The sequence below is a fragment of the Doryrhamphus excisus genome, linkage group LG13, assembly GCF_037039965.1.
Source record: "Doryrhamphus excisus strain RoL-2023G ecotype Guam linkage group LG13, RoL_Dexc_Guam_v1.1, whole genome shotgun sequence".
In the NCBI taxonomy this organism is placed as follows: domain Eukaryota; kingdom Metazoa; phylum Chordata; class Actinopteri; order Syngnathiformes; family Syngnathidae; genus Doryrhamphus; species Doryrhamphus excisus.
The window spans coordinates 9,742,080-9,761,753 of NC_136369.1; the positions used below are offsets into that span (position 1 = coordinate 9,742,080).

The 19,674-nt window shown below is 39.2% G+C and overlaps 1 protein-coding gene across 4 annotated transcripts in view; it reads right to left on the reverse strand.

Annotated features, from left to right (window-relative positions):
- The window catches only part of sbf2 (SET binding factor 2), a 76,980-nt gene that overhangs the window by 25,290 nt on the left and 32,016 nt on the right, over nucleotides 1-19,674 (reverse strand). For all 4 annotated transcript variants that reach the window (XM_078795512.1, XM_078795511.1, XM_058088768.2 and 1 more), the window contains exons 7-17: nucleotides 17,294-17,426; nucleotides 16,098-16,206; nucleotides 15,779-15,892; nucleotides 15,266-15,343; nucleotides 14,908-15,021; nucleotides 13,890-14,018; nucleotides 13,713-13,811; nucleotides 13,227-13,431; nucleotides 13,014-13,123; nucleotides 11,963-12,112; nucleotides 4,202-4,270 (exon numbers count right to left, since the gene is read on the reverse strand). In XM_078795512.1, the coding sequence (XP_078651638.1) occupies nucleotides 4,202-4,270; nucleotides 11,963-12,112; nucleotides 13,014-13,123; nucleotides 13,227-13,431; nucleotides 13,713-13,811; nucleotides 13,890-14,018; nucleotides 14,908-15,021; nucleotides 15,266-15,343; nucleotides 15,779-15,892; nucleotides 16,098-16,206; nucleotides 17,294-17,426 (1,310 nt within the window). The remainder of the gene's footprint in view (nucleotides 1-4,201; nucleotides 4,271-11,962; nucleotides 12,113-13,013; nucleotides 13,124-13,226; nucleotides 13,432-13,712; nucleotides 13,812-13,889; nucleotides 14,019-14,907; nucleotides 15,022-15,265; nucleotides 15,344-15,778; nucleotides 15,893-16,097; nucleotides 16,207-17,293; nucleotides 17,427-19,674) is intronic.

Consider the following 19,674-nt stretch of genomic DNA (forward strand, 5'->3'; position numbering starts at 1 on the left):
GTTCCCTGCCCTAGATAATCTAGGGACAAGGGGACAGTGCCACTGACAAAAAAAAAACAAGGGGACCTTTCCAAACATGGACTCGGAGAATGACATTGGTCCTAGAGACACAGATTCACAGCATAATACTGAACACATTAAATGTAAATGTCTGGTAATGTGCATCGTCATTTGCCAGTTATTTAAAATGAACAATTGTTAACAAATAGCTTTTGTAAAAATCTATACATCAAACTATTTGACAATCAAATAGTTAAGAGTCTATACATTGTATACTTTCACGTGGTATATTTTCAGCAAAGTTCAGTAGATGTGCAGAAGGTGCACTGATAGAACAAATGACTGAAATATAACAAAAAATGTATAAACATTAAAATAGTATTGCAAAACATAATAAATATGTATGGAATCAAAAGAAAAGTACTGACTCATATGATTAATTTCAAGTGCAGAAAGTGTCATGATGATCAGAAAGTACACACCCAATTTCAAAGCCATGATTTATCATGACCTTTCACAGAGTCCTAAAAATTAAATGCGCACAACCTCTGATGAACAACTTGTGATTCGCAAAACCTATGTCAACATGCAGACTGTGTGTATTAATATATTATAGCCTTACTGTTTTAATATGAATGGATAGAGAAGTTGCAGATATGCAGTGCCAATTAAATGCATTTGATTAATTCATGATCAGGAAGTTTGATTTCCGAGCTAAATGTTGAGGTTTTATCACCTTGTGGGTCTCAGGTGTGTATGTTTTACCACAATGCAAAGTCAACAAATTCATTAGATGAGCTACTGTACTGTACTGTATCTAATACCTATCTGAGAAAGTCAAGTTCTTGACTTGAAAGCTTATTATTATTATTCCAAAACATTGGGAAACATTTGACACACTCACCAAGATACTGTATATAGTATTGTCAATAACAAGGTCAGAACGTACAATGCTCAACAAAAATCGGAATAAACCCCAAGGGACACATCGCAGATGCTACATAACGTGACAAGACTAAAGTGGAGATGTTTAGCTATAATGCACAGCATATGGGAAAGTCTAAACACAAGCTAGGCATATTTTGTAGCCACAAGACTTGGTCCTCATACGGTTTTTACGGTATGTCTGGGTATACCAAAATCAAATGGCATTTCTCCAGCAGGTAAGCTTGCAATAAACTCGGTCATGCAACAGGACAATTGTCTTCAACAATAAACACTGTGCAACACAATATCTTTATAAAAAATAAGCAAATTGTTACAATGATCCAGCCAAAGGTCATACCTTAACTCAATTAAAATGCTGCCTGTGGACCTTAACAGAGAATAACAGACATAAAAATAACGCATGTGTGTTCTAGTATGTCAAACAGTCATGCAATATATATCAGGCCACAACTACTGTGATGCCCCATTACCAATCTGTGTTTTTGTTGTGGTTCCACTGAGTGACCCTTGTACCACTGCACCAGTCATTACAGAGTCTTTTTGGCAAATTCCCACCTGACTTCACTTTAACTTTTTACCCACTGGAGAAAAAAAGTCAGACAATGCACTGTTTGTTTCAAATTTAACATATGTAACAAATACATGGCTATATACCATTATATTTTGTTTTTATAGGCCTTCATTGGTAATTATTCATTGGTGTTTTACAACCTTAAATAGCAAGACATTGTTCCACTGTTGCAAATGTTGGATAATAGCTATCCTTATGAATGTGAACAGTGTGTCAGTTCCTGTAAGGATGGTTCTCAATTATTTTCTGTCATATCAACACTGGGGGACAGAAATGTTTTTATTTTGATGTTACAGTGCATCCGGAAAGTATTCACAGCGCTTCACTTTTTCTACATTTTGTCATGTTACAGCCTCATTCCAAATTGTATTAAATTAATCTCTTACCTCAAAATTCTACACAAAATACTCCATTATGACAATGTGAAAAAGTTTTTTTTTGACATGTTTTGAATTTATTAAAAATAGAAAACAAAAAAATCACATTTACATAAGTATTCACAGCCTTTGCCATGAAGCTCAAAATTGAGCTCAGGTGCATCTTTTTTCCACTGATCATCCTTGAGATCTTTCTACAGCTTAATTGGAGTCCACCTGCAGTAAATTCAGTTGATTGGACATGATTTGGAAATATAATAACTGTCTATATAAGGTCCCACAGTTGACTGTGCATGTCAGAGCACAAACACCAAGCATGAAGTCAAAAGAACTGTCTGTAGACCTGCGAGACAGGATTGTCTTGAGGCACAAATCTGGGGAAGGATACAGAAAAATGTCTGCTGCTTTGAAGGTCCCAATGAGCACAGTGGCCTCCATTATTCGTAAATGGAAGACGTTTGGAACCACCAGGACTCTTCCTAGAGCTGGCCGGCCTTTTAAACTGAGCGATCGGGGAAGACGGGCCTTAGTCAGGGAGGTGACCAAGGCACCGATGGTCACTCTGTCAGAGCTCCAGCGTTCCTCTGTGGAGAGAGGAGAGCCTTCCAGAAGGACAACCATCTCTGCAGCAATCCACCAATCAGGCCTGTATGGTAGAGTGGCCAGACGAAAGCCATCAGACCAGAGAATTTTGTTTCTCATGGTCTGAGAGTCATTCAGGTGCTTTTTGGCAAATTCCAGACGGGCTGCCATGTTCCTTTTACTAAGGAGTGGCTTCCTTCTTCCCCGATCGCTCAGTTTAGAAGGCCGGCCAGCTCTAGGAAGAGTCCTGGTGGTTCCAAACGTCTTCCATTTACAAATAATAAAGGGCACTGTGCTCATTGGGACCTTCAAAGCAGCAGACATTTTTCTGTATCCTTCCCCAGATTTGTGCCTCAAGACAATCCTGTCTCGCAGGTCTACAGACAGTTCTTTTGACTTCATGCTTGGTGTTTATGCTCTGACATGCACAGTCAACTGTGGGACCTTATATAGACAGTTATTATATTTCCAAATCATGTCCAATCAACTGAATTTACTGCAGGTGGACTCCAATTAAGCTGTAGAAAGATCTCAAGGATGATCAGTGGAAAAAAGATGCACCTGAGCTCAATTTTGAGCTTCATGGCAAAGGCTGTGAATACTTATGTAAATGTGATTTTTTTGTTTTCTATTTTTAATAAATTAAAAAAAAGTCAAAAAAAAAATTTTTCACATTGTCATAATGGAGTATTTTGTGTAGAATTTTGAGGTAAGAGATTAATTCAATACAATTTGGAATGAGGCTGTAAAATGACAAAGTGTAAAAAAAGTGAAGCGCTGTGAATACTTTCCGGATGCACTGTATTTCGACCTCACTATGCTGCTATTGTCCCCTACAGACACTTAAAAACAGCACATTGAGTTTACTTTTGTTTTATTGACATCCAAATACCCACATCTTATTTTGCAGTTCCGTCATTACTGTCATGTGAAGCATTGAGAGGCCCCATCATGGGCTGTACATTGCGAGTATAGTAACTCAAATATGCACCTAGAAATTAGACTGTATGAGTGGGAAAACAAAGCATTCATGTAAGAACATTTTTTAACCGCTTTTGTTCTCAGTTCCGTCCATACAAATAAAACCAGAGTAACATTTTTGCACATCTGTATATAAATCTATATAAATCAAGTCTTCAACAACAGTCATCTTGCATTGACGCTCGATGACGTCTCAGCCATATAAGCTAGCTTGCACGGCGAGCTTGTGCAGCCCCTAATAATAATATAGCCAGTAGTGCATTCAAATATTTACACTGCATGTATGTGTTCATGTACTGTATGTGTTCCACCCTGATCAGAACATCCCTAGCTAAAACACTTTTTTTGTTTGTATGCATCGTAAGTCCATTCTGAATTCCCGTATGGCGCACATTAGAAAAGAAAGCAAGGATGTGTTTCTTTTGTTATGCATTTGCTCTTCAACAAGCAGTGCAAAGTGCAAACATTTGGCAGTATATTACAATTATTGGTCTTCGCCAATTGGTTGCCAATACACAACCAATGTCACAAAATTATTGAATTATTGTTGTGAATTATTTAAGTAAGCATATTTACTGTTTGGAAGGGAATATTGTGGCAAGTCTAACAGTATATGAGAGTGGAAGTGGTTTAAGCAGCAAGGCATGCCACCCCAACACTTTGTATGCATTAGCTGTAAAATGAGAGAAACAGACGCCTTACATGGAACACACATACATCTGTGTTTAATGAACATCCTTACTCTGTAAAAAGCAGTTGACAGCGGAAGCAGGGCAGCAGCCACGGTGTACTCCTCTGAGCTGGAACAGTCCTGTGGGTCAAACAACAGGGGACAAGTGAGAGCAAGGTAATACACAACAGGTCACAGGTTACGTAGCTCTGGAAACATTGCACACCTTAAGCCACTCAACACACATCAGCAGGGCCCTGAAGAAAAATAAATAAATTACAAGTGAGGCAGTGTTAGTTTTATCGCTTTTAGATCCCTACAACACGGTGGCCATAGAGGCATCAGCTCTGTTAGTAGGGTGCTCTAACAAATCTTTAAAGACTCTTCCGTTAGTCCAAAACACTGCCGTACGAGTCTGAACCGGACCCACAAGAAAAGCTCATATCTTATACCTATTTGCCTCACTGCACTGGTTACCTGTAAAACTTACAGGTTCTGTCCAAGGTTTCATCCCCAGAGGGAGTTTTTCCTTGCCTCTGTCACCAAAAGGTTGCTGTGGGGTTTCAGTTGGTTTTCATGTGTCACCTTCATGTGTAAAGTGCCATAAAGATGTATGATGGATGTATCAGAGGACATGAAAAGCATGTAGCACAAGAAAATGATAAATGCAATGAACACTGAGGGGCAACTTTCCTCTTACATAAAAGACACTCTTGCCCTGTTAAATGTCAGTGCCAGGCCCCAAAAACATGATCTGCCAAAACCACTCACTTCACTGTGTTCCATAGTAGAAAAGGGCATATGCTTTCAATAACCTTATATAATCTTTGTCCTGACACACTTGCTAAAGCAAAGTCGGCTTGAATTTATTTGTAAGATTGTTTCTAAATGCCAGACATCCGCAACATGTTGCATAAATGTTTGGGGGGAGCCATGGCAAGCCACAGAAGCAATCCTTTCTGTTTTACTGATTCTAAATCATGGAATATTATAAAGTTATAATGTAGTGAAATCCGAATTTATATTCTGATGTACATGCCAATACCAAATATTATACAATATTCTGTTTTCCCTTATCCTATGTGGAATACCTCAAAGTATGCTGCACCTCATAATCACTGTGTTGTACATTTTGTCGATATCTTATACTGTATCTATATACAATGTGAAAAAATGTTTTCCCTTCATGATTTTTTGTTTGTCACACTTAAATGTTTCATATTAAACAAATGTAAACATTAGTGACAACATAAATGACACCACAACAGAACTCCAAATGCAGTTTTTCAATTAATCCTTCTATTATCAATGGAGAGAAAAAAATCCAAACCTACACGGTCCTGTGTGAAAGAATTATTGCCCCCACGTTAAAACATAAATTAACTGTGGTTTATCACACCTGATCAATTTCTCTAGCCAAACCCAGGCCCGATTACTGCAATGCCTGTTCCAAATCAAAAAATCCCTTAAATAGGACCAGCCTGACAAAGTGAAGTAGACCGAAAGACCCTAAGAAGGTAGACATCATGCCGATAAAGTTTTGGGACTCCAGCCAACCAATATTACCCCAAAAGTGCAGCGAAACAAGATGTACTGCAAACCTTTACACACTTTATGTTCAAATAATTTTGAATTTAAATAGCTTGAATTTGTGAATAAAAATGTATTGTTCCTGAGCGGGAAGCAGGCAGGATGTAATACTCGTAAAACATTAGAAAATAACGTTAGCCATCTATGCAGCTGCATAATTCTTGCAAAGAGGTCCTTTTAAATATAGAACATCAAAAAACTTTTAGTTGGAAAATGTTCCACAATGGGCTGCACGGCGGACGAGTGCTTAGAGTGCAGACCTCACAGCTAGGAGACCAGGGTTCAATTCCACCCTCGGCCATCTCTGTGTGGAGTTTGCATGTTCTCCTCGTGCATGCATGGGTTTTCTCCGGGTACTCCGGTTTCCTCCCACATTCCAAAAACATGCTAGGTTAATTGGCGACTCCAAATTGTCCATAGGTATGAATGTGAGTGTGAATGGTTGTTTGTTTATATGTGCCCTGTGATTGGCTGGCGACCAGTTCAGGGTGTACCCCGCCTCTTGCCCGAAATACAGCTGGGATAGGCTCCAGCAACCCCCGTGAGGAAAAGCGGTAGAAAATGAATGAATGAATGAATGTTCCACAATTTAAGTCACCTCTTGTCATTGAGGTGGGAGGGTGGGTCCTGCATCCAAAACAGTTGAAGACCACTGCTTTGGATTATGCAAGAAATTACCAGGATCTTTACAATAGAAGGAAATCAAGAAAGGACCTTAGGGGTTCAAACAAAACTGATGAGAACAGGAGAAAATGATGCGAGTTGGACTGCAAAAGTACTTCATTTACAGGAAATTGGTACTTATCGGTCCTAAGCCTTGTTGGGATTTACTTGTTGGACTCAAGGAGAGTAGCCAGAGGAAACAAAAGTAAAGACCATACACGAACATCAGTCTGGTTTATGACCTGGTGGCACACCTTATAACCATAACTGGAATTGATCCAAAGAAAGTCTAAAAGTGTTTCTTTCTTAACACGCTTCTTTTCAAAGATGTATTGTGTAAATCATGCATAGAGAAATGTGACCTTCAGGACATAGGGTGAAAAATGCAACATTCTCTGATAATGGTCTCTAATGGGGCCCCCCGATGCCGCCGTTGCTCAAGAAAAGCAGACAAAAAGGCAAGAATGCACAGAGGAGCGAAAATGCAAAACACAAGCTCACCAGCTACACATGAAACATAGCCCCTCGCGTGGACAGTTTCTGTCTTATTTTGCTTGTCACTTGTGTTAGTCTTTTCTGCCATTTGCAGTGTGATAAAATGTTCCACCTTGGAGAGGCACCAGAGCATTGTTTACCAGCATCCCTAACAATGCAGGGGGTCACTGGAGTTTAAGAGCTGCAGGAGGAAATGCACTGTGAATATTTAACACTTTTTTGGGTGGTTATTGCTTTAAATCAGTGATGCGTGTAATACATTCTGTGGCTTAGATACATACTATTTTTAGTTATTTTTCAGGTGAAGAAAACATCACAGCTCAATAACAGTAATGACAAACCCAACAGGACGTCGTAATTGTTGTTTTAATGACACCTCAAAATATTTGAAGATAAAATCGGGGTACACGTTACAGATTACAAGCTAGTTGTGTAGCCTCACATTTTAGTCCAGGGGTCTCAAACACGTGGCCCGCAGGACACTAGTTTGAGGCCCCCGCCTTGATATGAAAGTTTAATGTTAGTGCGGCCTGCGCAAGTTTGATATGGATGCTGTATGGTACCATGTACCCAGAAAAAATTATTATGTTTGATTAATGTTCATGTTAAAGGTTAAATAACTGTTAATAGTTATCCTCCCTATCTGTGTGGAAGTGGTAAGTTTTTGGCTATTTAAGTTTAAAGAAAATAACTTGAAGGCTACCGTTTAGGTCGCTAGCTCTCTAGTTTGCGAGTTAGCATGTGTTTCAAGACCCTGCAGTTGCAATATGTTGTAAATAAAAAAAAGTATGAATGTGACTATAGTCGTGTTTTGTCATGTCTACAGGGCTCTAATAATGATTTGTTAATTTTAATCTGAAAAAAATAATTTGTCTACCCACCAACTATATGTGGTTTCTTAAGTTTTTATTATTTGCCGTTTTATCCTCATTATTATTTTTATTTATTACTGATTGATTGATTTTCTTTGTTCTTGATTTGTTTATTTTTCATCTTATTTTGTGCAGAAAAATAAAAATTAAGATATTTGAGAACAGTGGAATGTTTTATCAGAGCTTTTCTTGTAGAAAATCGGAACCAAAGCACTGAAAAAGTTTTTTTCTGTTTTTAATAAATGCGTTTTTTTTTTTTTTTTGGCCCAGCCTTGCCCAGACCCTAGCTCCATTGGCCCCCCAGGTAAATTGAGTTTGAGACCCCTGTTTTAGTCTGTAGCAACATCCCGCTGTCTTCTTTTCCCCTTATTATTGAATGTATTACTCACTAGTCTCCCTTCCCCTTGACGCAGCGGGAGCTCTAAGAGCTATGATGACAAACACAGCTATTTGTCCTCAGACACGTATACGACGGACAACAACAGGGAGCTTGAACATGTGACAGAAATGATGCAGGAAGTGAACACAAGGAAACTTCCTGAGTGTTTCTCAGACATTAGCACTATCCAGGAAAGCTGTAAAATGAAGTGACGTCGGACGAGGAATGCTCACGTTTAGAGCACTTTTCTTTGTAGTTACACACGTACACTGAATTATAAATAATTTTCAGCTCATGCATCATGGTTTACTAAAGGGGAAGAGCAGGCCAAATAGTTGACCTCTGTGGTGTCAGAAACCTGACTGCAACAGATGTTGACCTGTCCATACTGGACAATCAAAGGAATGAGTAAACATGGGAACACCACTGAGTTTCTATTCTCAGCAACCACTATTACATCAGCCAGTCTATCAAGGCTACAGAGACAGACAGGAGCCACGTTCTCCCAGCTAAAGACTAATTAATGGCTTGAATAATGTCAAAATCAATGAAGTCATAGATTGTTGTAAGTGATCCTTCAGGCACCCTGTAGATCACACGCTTTTCCAGTGTGCATCCAACTGCGCTTCATGTAGGACTGTCATTCATTTCATTATCCTCAGCTATTGTGACCCAGAGAACCAAAGTGTAGGGAGGGAAGAGCCGCCTGCCTTGGCTGGGTAAGGTGCATTAATATCGGATACATTATGTGAGCAGCTGACATGTGCCCACGGAGGTCAAATGTACTTTTAAACTTGCAACACATGCAAGGGTCACACACTCATACACTCGCCATTGTGACATGGCTGTGTGCAAGGTTTTCCTGCATGCACACAGAAAATAATAACTGTGTGCTGTCTGCGGGTTTGAAGACCTTTTGCGATTTTGACCATTTTTGCACAGTCAGCACGTGTATTTCGATTTTAACATCTTTTTTTTAATGCCATGCGATCTATCCCCGCAATAAACGAGGCAGAGGCATAAGCTACCATCTAGGTGATACAGTACATGAGCTCAAAGATTAAAGATTTTCTCTTAACATCTGTGTGGAATATGTGCAACATCAAATTCAACATCATGTGGGGTGTACTTGGCAGCATGATGACCATATAAACTTCCAAGCATAATCCTCTCCCTGTAAACTGCCATTCAGAATGTGTTTTTTTTTTTTAACCAAGATGAGGCCTTCGGCCATGTGAGAGCAGAGCACAGAGGACTAATAATCCTATCAGACAGGAAATGGTTGGAATGCCAGGATACATCCACAGCAGGCCTCATTCCCCCACATGGCTTGTTCACTGGGAGCTGGAGTACTGACTGGTGTTCATGCACACACAACTAAATGTGCAATTAGTTTAAATACGTCAAAGGGGCTCATTACATTGTGTGATTCACGGCAAAAAAAAGATAAGGATAATAACACATGTTTAAGATGGGGGAAAAAAACATTGTAAACTATTTCTGGTCCACATATTTCTGATAATGCATTCATTTCCCCTACATTCCAGGCTTTCAAAGGGTCCCTGACATGATTCATCAACTTTGCTTAAAGATATTAAATTCGACCTAAAGTCACGTACCCCCTATTCCTGCACACCTTTTAATCTAATCAATTTTATTTAATTTTATAGTAATTCCAGGTTAAAAAATGTGTCTTTTGCATGGCCACATTTTCTTAAAATTTCACATAAGCACTGAGATTAATAAAAAAGTAATCATCCTAAATATCTTTTATTCCAATCTGTTGTTGGCATCCATCCATTTGAATTTGAGCTTCACTTTGTTTGTCCACTCACGGTGGCTATTCTAAGTGTGCATATTAATTTAAGATCATATTGAAGAGGAAAGGTTAACAATAATGATAAAGCAGTATCCAAGTACAAAAATACATACAACCAATGATAAAGCATCATTTACGGGGCAATCCCCACACACAGTGACAGGTTTGCACTGCTTCATTGTGCATGGATTTGAACACCAATATAAATGACAGCTTCAAGAAGACTCTCAATGCACAAAAATAATCATCAAACTTGCGATTTGTTCATATAATGCACACAAAGCAATGAACAACTTCATGTTCTGTCTCCTTTCTGCTCTGTTTTCCTTGCACTGTGAAGCGTTAAGGCACACTTGTAATTATGAATGGTAGGCGCTAATTGTTTTTCAAAACCATCGCATTTTCGCTAATGAAAAGTCTGAAAACAGCTGATGTGATATATTACTCGTACAAGTATGTGTATATTACCTTGAAAATCAGCACGTGCTTACATGGACCACAGAAACTATCATGAATGTTGTTTGTAATTTCCCGTGCACGTTATAATGCGCACACACACATGCGTGTATAAAACGAAACACTGTTCTAATATACAGTCATAAAAAAAACCTTTAAAACACTGATTAAAATCATAAAACAAAACTGCTTTTAGCCTTAGGGTGACAATTTAATGATGAATGTCATGAATGACCGTCTAATGATGATATCATTGGGAATCTATGTGTCACATCATAGTGGGTGCCAGAAATCCTAATGAGACATCATGCTTTCATTGCACAAAGAACATTTTTTACACGATAGGTCACTCTGATTCCTTACTCGCTGTCTCACTCAACACTAAAATGTCCATGTGGGTCTCGTATGTGGCTGGGTGTTGCAACAAAGCATGTATGTTAGAACATGACCTCTTTGCTATTTATATTATTTTCTTGGCGCATCTCAAAGAAATCCCTAAAATGGTACACGATTAACAAATAAAAGCCAAACCCTATGCTTGTTCGGAAAACAATGAAAAAAAAAAAACCCATAAAATCCAGTTGGGTCACTTCTTTGACAGCACACAAGGACTAAGATTTCTCTAAAGACTCTTACAGATGCTTAAAATTGGCATTTTACTATATAATATGTAAAGTTACAAAACATGAACACAAGTAAGAAAAAAAGAAAGTATGTCCTGTCCAGTCCGCCAATTGCAAATCTTATTTTTTTTTTTTACATTGACTGTACTATTCTGCAGCTGGCTTTACTTTGAAGCTATTTCATAATTAATTATGGACAAACTGACCCATGAAAAATGGCAGGAATTCAAAGTCAATTCACAAAAGCCGTACACAAGGGACATCTTACACAGATTACAACCCAAAAAAAGGACTGATTCAAAGCAGTAAAAAATAAAATATGACTTATTTTTAATAAAATCCCAGCTGCTCGGGGTGCCTGAAGCCTTACTGACTCTTTCGAGGCAGCACAACTTTGGCACGTATTCCAAGCATGAGGGCACCAGGAGGAGACAAACAAGCTGTCTGATAAACAATGAGCAGCTTTGCTGAGACTCACTGTTACAAAATGTTGTAAACACAGCCAAAACCGGAGAATACAAGAAAAAGAAAACAAGGATGAAGGCTAACTGTAGTCAGTAGGTCTTCTGTACAATTGAGCTTCTCTAAAAGTTCGGGACATTGTTAGTATGTTCCTGTTGTGATTTCCGTTCTGGACACATCTGCTCCCATAAATCGTGGTTATTTTTACCCCAAATCAGTTTTATGTAAGAATTTGGAAAGAAATGTGGGGTAGTTGCAGTTTTCTCTCAAAAAGTAGACATAGAGGAATACGCTGATAATCATTCAGTCGTCTGTCAGTCGTTATTTTTCCATAATGGTTTAACTATTTTGTTTTATATTAACTGACCAAGTGTGTTTAACGCTAAAAGAAAGTGAAAGTGATCCCAATTTCTAGTATTTTCAATAGAAAATACAAACAAACAACAGAATGTACAGAAGTCGTTTTGTGATTACCTGGAGGGCACAATTCATCATTCGAATGATGTAGTCAAATTGATGGTGGTCGAGTATGGCCCGATTTTGCTGGACATGAAGACTAAGCTCATCAGTCAGACACTGTCGAGCTGCTTTGCCTTTGAGGGCACGAAGTGCAGCAGGAAGCGTCTGTTAGGAGGCAAAGAGAGGTAAATGTTAATTGTCAGAAGAATTAATGACACTGGCTAATGTAAATGTGACAAGTTTTTCTGAGTGCAATCATCAACAGTAACTTGTGATGGAATTACTTTTTAACAACTACTGTATTTTTTTAAGGGGCTGCACGGCGTGCGAGTGGTTAGCGTGCAGGCCACACAGCTGGGAAACCCAAGTTCAATTCCACCCTTGGCCATCTCTGTGTGGAGTTTGCATGTTCTCCTCGTGCATGTGTGGGTTTTCTCTGGGTACTCCAGCTTCCTCTCACATTCCAAAAACATGCTAGGTTAATTGGCGACTCCAAATTGTCCATAGCTATGAATGTGAGTGTGAATGGTTGTTTGTCTATATGTGCCCTGTGATTGGCTGGCGACCAGTCCAGGGTGTACCCCGCCTCTTGCTCAAAGACAGCTGGGATAAGCTCCAGCACCCCTGTGACCCTTGTAAGGATAAGCGGTAGAAATTGAATGAATGAATGAATTTATTTTTTAAAGACTGTCAGTTTGTTTTAATGAGAGCAACAGAGAGAGAAAACAGAATTACAACATAATTATTAATCTACTGCATAAGTATAATGCTTTGCACATTTATTCTGATCATTTGTCCAAACGGGTTTTACAGGCTCATTTAGTGGTTCAAAGGATAAACAATACGCATTCTTATTTCAAAGTGTGAGTCAACCCATCTAGCATTTAAATGTAAAAAATCCCCTTTCACACTGCTTATTAATACAATGAATTGTGATCTTGCGACACCCCTACTAACAAGTATTGAAAAATATTACACCAGACAAGTCTAATTATCTGTTACTGCTGTGTGAACGCAAACACATTAAAGCTATATGAATGAGTGTACACATGGCACTGGACATCACCTTTTCTGTCTCCAGGGTCTTGTTTTCAAAGATGAAGGAAATGCAGCTTTTAACTACCTCAAGCCTGCGAGCGCTGTTAAACACAGAGCAAGTCTTTCCTAAAATGGACACTGAAAAACAGACATGGCTAGATAAGAAATACATTTAAACACACTTGGAAATCAGTACATTGAGGGTATGTTTGATATTTTGAATATCAAAAGGTGGTCATACCGACAGGAGGACCAGCAGGTACAACGCATTTCTTCTCCGGTCTTGTCGATGGATGGATGTTGATGTGTTTGGCCACTCCTTCTTGCAGCATTTTCTCCACTTTGTCGTCACACAACACAGGGAAGGGTACCTGGTGCACCCGCAAGTGAGATCCCTCTGATGGCCTAGGCACTTTCTGGAATGCCATGTGGGGGTTCGGGTTTTCCTACAAAACACATACACATAGAATATGTTTTATGATGAACCGACAAAACTGACGTATGTATACAAAGTCATATCATTCACACAGTTGATTTAAAAGTGGTTGACTTGTCGGGTAACATTTTGCTTGGCCTGCAAGAACAGTCTTTCTGGTTACTGAACATTTGAAACACAAACTGTCTACTCTTAATTTGCTAAAAATAATTTTGAATTATTGAGTACTGTATTTACATAATTGCCAGATAAGTAAATGACAAATTTGGGAAATGTTAAAGTATGTCTCACATTTCTGTATAGCTGCTCGGAGAGGTCCTGGATTCGTTTGAGCAGCTTTGCAGGGTTGAGTTCTTCCTCACGAAAACGCTCAATGTCTAAGGCCACCAGCTACAAAAAGAGAATACAATAACATGACAAATATGAAATGATTGGTTCATCGTTGAATGTTTTCAATGCCTTCCTTACCTCATCAAAGAGATCGCATGCTCTGTAAGGCGGACCGCGCTCTGAGACAAAGCCAGCAAAGGCCATACCATCCAAGACCTTGGTGAGAAAATCGTTCTCAATGAGGCCTCGTTGGCCTAGAAAGGCAGTCTGTGTAATGTCAGAATTAGAAGAGTTACAATACTGCACACATATGAACACCGTTACCCCGGGCTCACACTGGATCCGTCTTGGATCCGTCGTGGCTCACACCAGCTCCATGTGGCAAAGCTCTGGCTAGATACGTTTTTGTACATACTGTATGGAGTCAAAAGGCATCAAAAAAACAGAGACGCTGAGGCTGTACAGGCAAATATGGCTATTGTTTACCAGAAGTTCCTGTATCTGCTCTTGCGAGCCACAGTACCTACCGGAGTCAGTGTGAGTGGCACTGCATTGGATCAGGACTGTACCCGTAACGGATCAATTGTGAGCCTGGGGTTAAACTACTAACATGGCCATAAACAAGAAATGTTTGGAAGTATCCTTTGATTACGGTAAAGGATATGTCTCGGTGTCACTGCAGTGTTGAGATATCAATATTTCATGGGTTTACTCAAGCCTTCCCCACTTAGCAATTCCAGGCAAATAAACTGAGCATGTTTATAATAGAATCCATGTGGGGTACTTTGAGGATTATGTGCTCACGGGGATACCATGGAAACACCACTATCATGAACAAACAAAATACCTAACAAAAACATGCAAGCTGTAAAACATCTCAAATTGCCCAAGGTTAGAGGCCCGTATTGACGGCTTGCAAAAAAAATAATAGCAGCATCGTGAAGCGGTCACAACTGAGGGACATGCTAGCACACTTGGGTTATCTGTTTACATGGAATTCCAGTCACGGCTTGTCTCAATATTCCTGGCAGACTACAAGGACAGTGCTTTTTTTTCTGAGAAACACTGGCTTAACATTTTTAATCAAGTGGTCATCATCAGCAGGAAAACTAAGTTTTGCAACATTTTCATCCAGAAATTATATTTGTGATCTTACCTTGTGAAAGTGAATAACAGGTTCGCAATGGATGCGAATTAGCTGCAGGCATGACCTGTAGCCCTGGAAGAGTTGTGCAAACAGCCTGAGAAAGACGGCCCTCACCTCCTTGTCCTGACACACACACACACACACACACACACACACACACCTAATCAAAAAGCCATTTTGCAACAGCAAGCAATTATTTACTTAATCATCAAGGTTATTTGTCTTAAGGTTAAATTCAGTTGATGAATTGCCTAGTCCAACCTTTTTGGGATTTCAGGCTAATTGTTGAAAGCAGCAGTGTCCTCCTCGTGAAGGATGAGAATTCATACCTATGGGCAAAGAGCATTTGATAGCGATGCTGACTTACCAACAACTTAAGGTTGGAGGGTGCAGTGCGAGGTGGTGGGAAAGCATTGTCTGCAATCTCCAAATCAGGATGCAAAACCTTTAAGAGTTGAACCACTTGTGATCAGAAAGCATTGGATTTTGTGTTGAAAAATAAAATGATCACTCAACAGAACTGAACATTACTAGCACATGATGGCACATGATATTATGAACAATTTAACAATGGAGTTAAGAACTGAATTGAAATTCCATCAACTAAACATGTTTTTTTTCCAAGCTCCAGTCATTGCTTAATAAGGATGTGTGTTTACTGGTACCGCTGCTATTGGCAGATGTTTAACAACCTTATTCTAAGTAGAGTAACAGTTGGACAGTTGTGAGACAAGGGACACATTGTAAGCAAACACTAATGGTCACATTTATGTTTGACTTTACAAAGGGGCTTGGGCTATGTATTTTGTTGGGGTCTGAATGGTATGGTTATGGGTAAAAAAAATGAATGAATGAATGAAGTAAGCAAGCACGTGCTCACCAGTGACAGGGCGGACTGTGTCTGGTTTAGGAGAGGTTCAGGGAGCAGAGACAAGTGAATGCACTCTGGGATTTTTATTGTTCCTCCATCCAGGTCCGCAATGATGACATCCAACTGGTGATACATGAAATGCTGACATGTCAGGTGGTTTTATTACAGCTAGAGGGATGACTGCAGGGATAAACATGAATTCCTAACAAGGCTTCCACGTTAGCGGCCACATCAACCATAAAAGGGCAGATTACATTAGGTGCAGACCAACCTAATCATCATGCATCATCTTTGTTTTAAAAAAAAGATATTTCAAATATGTACCCACCAGATCCTGGATTTCACTCTGAAACATGGAGTGCACTCCGATGATAAAAGGTGTGGGGGAGCTCAGCACCTCCAGCAGGCGTGAAGGCAGGATTGGGATGTAGGGATAACTACAGATAAAGACACACAGATAAAGAAAAAAAATACACATCACACATCCAGTAAAACCAAGAATACGCAGAAAATGAACAGGATATTCGGAAAAATGTGTTTATTTAAAACTAGTTCACCAGAAATCCAAATGAGTACACTCATAATCTGTGATACGTGTAGTACACAATGTTGAAATACTTTGCAATAACATCCTTACAGTTCTGGAGCATCATCATTGATTGGGAACTGATGAGCAAAAATTTTGCACAATTTTATATACAGGATACTTTTTGGACTGTTTAATAACCTGATATATTCCAGGCGTTGGCTAAAAGTGTGTTTTTACTTAAATTTAGTAAAACGTTGCCCGCTTTATCATCAAGTCAGACGTTTAAGATGTGTATTCTGTCATGTAAACACATGTTGGAACAGCTGCATGTACTACATAGGTACAGTAATGTATGTTTACTGAGTAATGAAGTCATCCTTCAAACAAATGCGTATACTGTATGGGTGTGACAAGATCTCGTGTTATAAGATGTTCCAAGATTAAGGATTTCTCGTTCAGAAAAAGCCTAGGGCGGTAATAAATTAATTACACAATAAATGAAAATGAGCTTGGTAATTTTGCTGGCCTCAGTACATGACCATGTGCATGCGTGTCTGTTTTCCTCATCTCCCGTCTCCAAACAGGCAGGAAGAAGGTTCACTATACATTGGTTTCAGCATCTTGGCACATTTGTTCCATAATAGTGAGTCTTTTTTACAGTCTCTTTGTCTAGGTGGGAGGAGGCAGGGCCAGCAGCATGCACACAAAGAGTGTAAAGTAGTACAAATTAAATTAGTAGATTGCAATATATTGTCTTGTATTTTTTTGGGATGTTCTCATTGCTCTTTTCTTAAAAGTAAGGTTAAAATATAATCTTGTTGACTCAATCTCGTGAATTGTCTTGCAGATAAGTTCCACAAAAAATGATTTTACAGTACCCATGGTACTGCAGATTTGTTTGAAAAAGAAATTAATCCCTATACAAATAGATCTTTTCGATTGGGTAGTGGAACTGAATAAACACAACAAATCAAGCATCAATCACCCACTTTTACCTGTATTTGAGGGGAAACATGAGGGCTTCCAAGGCGCGGCTTGCCTCCCCAAGCCTCTGATAACTGGTGGAGTGGAACAAAACCTTGTGCTCCGTCAGAACCGCACAAAACAAGCTTAGAACATTTTGAATACCTGGAACAAGGAAACAGTAAAAGAAAACAAAGCACAATTAAAAAGATGTTTGTTGGAAAGAATGTTGAAGGCAACAACCACATTGTTCCAAATCAGTCATCAAAGATGTATGGCTATTTATGCTGTAAAACTGCTCACACAATTATGGAGTAAATGGACATGTCACCGATTGGCAATGTTAACTGGATTACCTGTGCACTAATTGGACAGTGGGTCAGATCAGTGCAAAATACTGCATGGGTCACTCAATTAAGGGTTTGTATAATTCATTTAAGGTGAGCTGGGTCAATTATAAAATTGAGCAGTAAGCACAGAACTAGGATTATGTCTAAATTGTAGTTCTACTGTATTTGTAATTCAAAGAGCAATTGCCCTGCTATTCCGTTCCAAAAGAGCCACTTGGTTAAACCTCAGCAATTTGAGGTAACATCAGCACCACTGTAAATGTTCTTAATGAAACTCCCGGAATCGTAAAAGATACCACACTTTAAGTGGTATCCAACTACTCCCAGCTCTCTCCAACACTGACGAGGACATTAGTGTAAACATTAACCAACATAAAAAAACCCTCTTGAATTCAAAATATTTGAATTACTGTGCCAGTGTGACAATCAGAATGGATTCTAACTTTCCAGTTCCTGTTATTGTTTCTTATCAAGCAGCTGACAGATCAATTCATCACAGACTGGGTTGACAAAAGAGAGAGGAACACTTGCAGACATGTTTGCACCACTGGGTGCTCAGAGTCTGGCTGTTTGGCTCCCTGAGTGCAGCACTAAGCTGATAAACAGGAAATGGAGAAAATGTTAATAATGTAGAAGATGACCGAACTGATATATTACTAGTCTGATAAAACTTACATAAAGCACACAATAATGTGCTGCAAAGATTTCCCAATACACTGATGAGGCCCCAGCTTAATATCATGACCAGGTGTTTACTCATCTTATAAAAACAGCGACACATTTCCGAGCTTTAAATAAAAGAGACAGGAGCAGCCCCCGATAACAGCAGACAAAGGCAACAAACAAACAAACAGCAACACTCTTGTTGGCTGGTTGTTATCTCATTCCCGGAGGGGATGGACTTCCTGTGCAGTGTGACATGTTTAACACACATTCCTCTCCGATTACTCCAGTGACCTGTGCACACAAAAAGATGTGCCGAAACGCCATTCTGTATGTCTTTTCCGCAATCCTTATATGGGGAGGAAGGTGGCTAAATTAGTGTAAATGCTACGCCCATGTACTGCATGGACATATACTGTATACAGTGGTGTGAAAAAGTATTAACTAATTTAAATATTTGTCAATGAAAACACAACTGAACACAAAATTGAGTTTTTAGATGAAACCATTTATTATTAAGGGAGAAACAAAACCAAACTATATCACCTTGTGTGAATAAAAGGATTGACTTATTATGGTCATTTTCCGACCCTTTGCATTGAGTTGCAGCCATAAAGCTGCTACACACAGAAAACTTTCTATATCTTCCAGAATCTGCACCTATTCCAGCTGTATTTCCTCAGATTTGTGCTTCCTACCTAAACGGTCCGTTTTAATTTATTCCATCCGCGGCCCGCCTCCGGGCACGCCCAATCCCCTGTGATTGGTCACACTTTCAAACTACTTCCTGACTACTGCGACCAGACTACTATGTCTCTAATCAAACTTTGCCCTTGTAACACTTTCAGTGTATTTGTTTAACCAAGTAGGTAGTGGCATTTTATTACTGGCAATACATGGTACTGTTTAATGGCAATCAAAAAAATTAATCAATGATAACCACCACTTGCACAAAACAAATCCTGTTTTGTCATTGATAAATGAGAACGAGTCAAATAAAACAAAGCTGTGGTGTATTACAAAGTAATAGCACATGTGTAACGTGCTCAAATGCAGATGGGTAAGTAAGTAAATAAGCGGGGGACAGGGGGACGACGGTTTAATCACCCTGTGGCACACAATACACTTGAAGTCGCATCCCTAATTCTTACCGGAGATGACCTGAATTTAACCACAAAAAAAATCTCTCTTTACCAAAACAACACAAAGATGATGTGGTCCATGTGCGATCCAAGTGGATCGTGTATGTACCCGCCATGTGCACACAAGAAATAAAATCTACTTTGCTTTGAAGCACATTCTTCCCCCTAAATGAAGCTAGACGAGTGCCAATTTTCCATTGTAAATCAGATTTCATAATTTAACTCATGACCACATATTCAAGTGTGAATGCTTCAAAA